A 5,358-nucleotide genomic window follows, 5' to 3' on the forward strand; every position below is an offset into this window, starting at 1 on the left:
CGGATGCACCCAGAGTCTATCAGAGCTTTTCTTTTGGCTGCTTCAGGCATAGGGGAAGCTAATATAGTCACTGTCTTAAGTATGGGTGGAAGGGGTCCACTTACCAATGGTTCTCCCTCTGAGCTGTCTTCCGAGTTGTCCACCGTCCCTGCGGTGCAGGCCGGAGTCCAGTCCCAGTTCCTGGCAGGAATTGTGGACTCTACAGCCTCTGTCCCCTTCATGGAAGATTCTTTTGTGTTGCCTTGGGGCTTTCCCGGCTTCTTGGAGGATGATGCCTCTGGTTTTCGTGGGGGGGCTTTTGAACGACATTCTGCAGCACGGTGGCCCTCTCTCCCACAGTTGAAACAACTTGTTGATTTTTTGGCTGTGGCTGGTGGGTTTTCCCCCTCGCGTGTCTGCTCGGGTGGCAGGCGTCCCCATGGTTTTCCTCTGCGGTGTCTCTTCAGTAGGTCTATTTCCACTTCCTCCGCCAGGATGTACCAGTCGTCGAGGTGGGGTGGGTCTCCTCGAGGCAGGCAAGCATCATACAGGTCGTAGTTCAGACCGTCTTTGAAGTGGCTAAGGAGGATGTCTTCTGGCCAGTTCAGCTTGCTGGCAATGGCTCGGAATTCTTGGGTATAATCAGCCGCTGCTCGCCTGCCCTGCCTCACCGTTTTGATTCTCTCCCGGGCCTTACGGTCAGCCAAAGGATCCTCGAACCGTCGCCTCAAAGATGACATGAATCGGTTGAAGTCGTTGAGTTCTGGGGCGTTGGAGTCATGCAAGTTCACCACCCAGTCTGCAGCCGTCCCGTCCAGGGCAGATTGCACAATTCGGATGCGTGTTTTGTCACTGGGGATGTCCCATCCGTACTCTTCCATGTAGCTGAGGACTTGGGTTAGGAAAAATCCCAGTCATGATGGCTCCCCCTTGAATTTGACTTCCAGGGGTGGGAGTCTTTGGCTGGAGCGTTGTCTGCGCCGTGGCCGGTATCGCTCCTCATCCTGGTCCCCATCTGTGGTTCTGGGGGGGGTGGGTACTGCTGAGGCAGCAATTCCTGTTCCATTGGATGGCCCCGGGGTTTCAGGTGTTGGATCCCCTCCGTTACCTTTCCAGTTGCGTCCCCAGGCGCTGCCTCGGTTGCGATTTTCAGCTCTCTCCTCCCTCAGTGAACTCAGGGTTGCTTTCATCAGATCAATGGCCTTTTCCAGGATCCGCTCCTCCTCGCTGGCATGCAGGGAACTCTCCATCTCTTGCCTCCATTCCGGTTGGTGGTTACTACGCCTCAGGGTCTTTTCTCCCGAAGCCTTTTCCCACTCACTTTTCCTTCCAACGCCCATCGACCACCGGGGTTTTCGGTCGTACTGCTCCACCGCTTCTTCCCCGGGGGAATATGCTGCTTCAGCTTCCCATTGTCTCTGGGATTCCATTTGGGGGGAAGACTCCCCCTCCATGGGGCTTCCCTCCTCTCTTGCTTCGTCGCCAGACATTGTATTTGTTGCAAAGTCCCCTGGTAAGGTTTTCCCTTCCAGGTTGACTCTTATAGCAGATTCCGTCTACTGTCAGGACCCACCTCAATCCACATCTTAGGAAATAAGAACTCTTGGATGCAAGTTTAGTCCAAAAGGAAAATGTTTACTAGGATGGAATCGATTGTGGCAATACAAGACAGAATCTGAGAAAAGTTACATTTCAATCCTATATAAACCATTCCCATTTCAGCCCCTCCCCTCATCCATTTGGTTAGTCTGTCGTCAGTTGCTGGGTGTCAGGTCCTTCCATGGGAAAGGGAACTCTCCTTGGTTTTATGGTTATTGCTTTCCTTTTCAGTTGTAAATGAAGATACAAACCAGACCTGTCTGTCCCCCTCCCTTCCCCCGTTAAAACATCCCCTGTTGAAAATCGCTTTAGTAACCATCCTCTCCCCCCCTCGGAGAGATGGCAGAATCCCCAGTAATAGCACGTTGTTCTACCTATACAATTATGAAATGAGATATAAATGGATTCTGACAGTACCTATGTCTTTTTGGTTCCATTTTGTAGAGTACTCTTATCTGTTGTTAGGTGCCCAGAGTAATATGGGCAGCCACTTTAATCCAAACAAACAAGTTTATTCAAGTTTAGTTTAGACTGCAGGCTAAACTAAATGGAGACTTTGGTTAATAGCTAGAAATTTAGGTTGGGCATGATGCCATCCATATAGCTGTATTCCTCAGGCATCTACCTTTCTCAAAAAATTGCCTGCAAAATTAAATAATAGAGGACGCATGAAATTGAATATGCTTTAATTGCAAATGGATTTTAAATTCAAGCTGAAATAACATACAATCCATCTTTGCATGTAGTTACACCCCACTTCTTCAAATGATAACTTATTTAGGTTACTATAAGGTTATGGTATCACTACGTTAACAGCCAATTCCCCTATTCATACAGATTCCAAATGTAGAATTAAATTCTGGGTGAATATTAAAAGACCAAACAAAACCCAGAGTCTTTAAAAAGTACAAACAACTCATACACATAGTCCTGCAAATAGCATGCTTGAGCAACTACAGCACAAAGTACCGTACGGTCTTCTAGACGTATTACTATCCAAACTAGTATTTGTATAAGGAATCAAACATTCCATTTTGATGTCTGTTTAGTCCAATGTGAACCAAGATGGACGTTTCCTGTTCCTTTCGATAATTCGCTTGTCTTCATCTTCATTTCTGGGTTTTTCTCCTGTATAGAGCACAATGCTTTCTGTAGCGGGAGCCTTATGTGGTCCATTTTCCAATAATCTAATTTGATTTCTTATGGCATAGGTTTCCTGTTTAACCTTTTCATAACAATAGCCGCAAAGAACATGCTTCTCTTTCAGGTTGCCACATTCAGGACAAATATCTATGTTTCTCTAAAAGAAAAAAAGCAAGTTTTAAAATGCAGCGGTGAGAGAATAATTATAAAAATTCTTAACTTTTTTCATTAACGTAACAATAAAATGGAGTGCAAAATAGGATTAAACAACCTATCAAAATAATAAAACTAATGCAACAAGAACAGTACTATCTAATGCTATGTAGAAATCAAAGTATGTCTGCAAGTTAGTATTTTAATTTTTAGTAGGAACAGGCAATATTTGAAGGGTTGGATCTGGATCTCGGACCCTTGATGTGCTACAGGGCTGCAGGTGGCTGTTTGATCAAGAAGTAGGAGGAAATTTATTTTAGCCTGGATTTTTTTAATTTTGGGGACAGCATATGAAGGACAGAAACTCGAGTGGGTATAAAGTGATTCCTTTCCCAGGAATCTCTTGTTCCTACTTAAAAATCAGCCTGAAACGAGGCAGAAAATAATTGCCATGGGGGTTAGATGGATAGTTGTTTAGCTGGAACAATTTGTTTTTCATGGGGTTAGAAATTAAAGTAAACAAATAAAAGCAAAACCACACTAAAATACAGCTATTTTGCAATCAATTCTGCTTCTACATTTGCAGCTGGCAGGGATTTCATGCAGCCACATACTGCCCAGATTTATATTATACATTCACAGCAAATTCATTGAAACAGATGTTCATTTATATTTTTGAACTTACTTGCCAAGTCCTATTGATAGTGAAAAACAAAACATTTAAAAGCAATGCAAGGGAAACAAAGTCCAATTTTCTGCAAGGAAAATTTAACAATTTACCTTTATTTTTATAAGATGGTTAGAATTCCTTCGTCTGGTGCGATTCACCTCAATTGTTCGCCTTGACTTTGGAGCTGGCATCCAAAGTATGCTGTCTAAAAAGCTGGGGTTTTCAAAATACTCAGTTTTCTCTTCCACAGGATTGAGTAAAGAATCTGGAGCTTGTATTGTTAAAGCAGGAGCTAAAGAAAAAGATATCAACTCAAATAGTTTCATATCTTAGTCTATTTAAAATAGTTTAAAGCCTTTTTTAAGGAGGTTCATTGTGAACTGACTAGCATTTAGATTTTAAACCAACGACATCTGAAATTAGCAGCACTCTTTTAACATGTGATCTGAATCGATCACCAGTACCAGAGGCTTAGTCTTCCAAGCTTTCGGACTCATGCAGGGAACTTCAGCATATTTATTGAACAATTAAAAATCGCTGCATTAACATAAGGTCTATTAAGTATGATAGTAATTTTAAACACTTAAGAGGAATTAGGCAGCCCTGAAAACAAGTGAACTTTGTTCTGAATAAGTATATAATGGAATGCACAGGCTCAGAATCCAAAGTGTGTGTGTATTTCATATCATTCAATTTTTTAAAAAATGAAAAATCATCTCTCTTGTCCTTCATCTTTTTGTATGTGCCTTCAAGTCAGTTTTTGACTCATGGCGAAAGTTGGGACTATTTCTTGCGGTTTTCTTTGCAAAATTTCAGAAGCTGCTTGTTTTTGCCTGCTTCTTAGGGCTTAGAGGACTTGCCCAAGGTCACTCAGCTGGCTTCCTGCCTAAGGTGGGACTAAAACTCACATCCTTTTGTCATAACCTTTTATTGTTTCTCTAATATTTTGTTTTTACACGTTAAGACTCTGAACAACGCATGAGGGATATAAACAGTTTTGGAGTATACTATAAGAATGCTCTACTTTCAGCTTTAATGCCATCCTCCATTTAATTAACAATCGGTTGCTCTTTAAAAACTATAAAGCGAGAAAAAAAGCAAAGGAAATCATCTCCCTGCATTTTGTCCCTTTTTGCTTTGGGAAAGAACAGAAAAAGAGCAACAGGCAAGCAAACAGACAAAAGGCAAAGATCCAAGCACCAAAGCCGAAGCTACTTTGACTAGCAAATTCGCATGGAATTAATAAGAAAGCCGTTTTCTAAAAAGCTTTCAATTCCCCCCTTGGATTGAGCGACGCAAGCACCTCCAACGAGTAGCTGGAAGATGACCGTGGAAATTTTCCACTGAGCTCTTGAGGGCTATCCTGATGAACAGCACATTATAAACCTTACCCCATGGACCTGCGTGGCCCCCAAGCTGCCCCCAGCAGTTTCGGAGAAAACGACAGAGTTTAGGGAAAGGGGATAACACCAACACAGCAGCCATGCTCCTCGCTTTCCCGGCACCCCTCGCGGCTCCGCCCATAGGTTTTCTACGAAATCCGTGTTGGTAGCCACCGCATGGAACCCTGGGAAACCGAGTCAAACTATCCACATTGGGCATGTGACTGTCACACGTCTTTGAAAAACTACCGTTCTCGTTTTGCGACTTTTGACTTTCAAAGTGCACAAGAGACTGCCACTGAGAGCACCTGTAACCCGTCTCCCAGTTTTGCCATAATTCACGGCATTCCTAGAAATTCAGAGCCACGTGCTGCTTTCGGAAATTATCAGGTGAACTTCATTAGTCACAAAGTTGCGGAAATCACGTGCCAG

The 5,358-nt window shown here is 43.3% G+C and overlaps 1 protein-coding gene across 1 annotated transcript; it reads right to left on the reverse strand.

Moving 5' to 3' along the window:
• Nucleotides 1-2,247: 2,247 nt before the first annotated feature.
• LOC310649822 (large ribosomal subunit protein bL32m-like) lies at nt 2,248-5,084 on the reverse strand. Its single transcript, XM_083378617.1, has 3 exons — nt 4,936-5,084; nt 3,655-3,836; nt 2,248-2,878 (listed from the first exon to the last, which is right to left on the reverse strand). The coding sequence occupies exons 1-3, from the start codon at nt 5,066-5,068 to the stop codon at nt 2,624-2,626; spliced, it is 570 nt and encodes a 189-aa protein (XP_083234743.1). The 5' UTR covers nt 5,069-5,084; the 3' UTR covers nt 2,248-2,623.
• Nucleotides 5,085-5,358: the final 274 nt, after the last annotated feature.

Source organism: Vipera ursinii (assembly GCF_947247035.1).
Source record: "Vipera ursinii genome assembly, chromosome: Z".
Classification (NCBI taxonomy): Eukaryota; Metazoa; Chordata; class Lepidosauria; order Squamata; family Viperidae; genus Vipera; species Vipera ursinii.

Excerpts from the sequence above, each read along its gene's own strand:
- LOC310649822 (XM_083378617.1), bottom strand. The coding sequence starts at position 5,068 with ATGGGCGGAGCCGCGAGGGGTGCCGGGAAAGCGAGGAGCATGGCTGCT. Across the intron at positions 3,837-4,935 it reads GGGCCACGCAGGTCCATGGG|CTCCTGCTTTAACAATACAA; the intron begins GTAAGGTTTATA and ends CTTTTTCTTTAG. Across the intron at positions 2,879-3,654 it reads ACCATCTTATAAAAATAAAG|AGAAACATAGATATTTGTCC; the intron begins GTAAATTGTTAA and ends TTTTTCTTTTAG.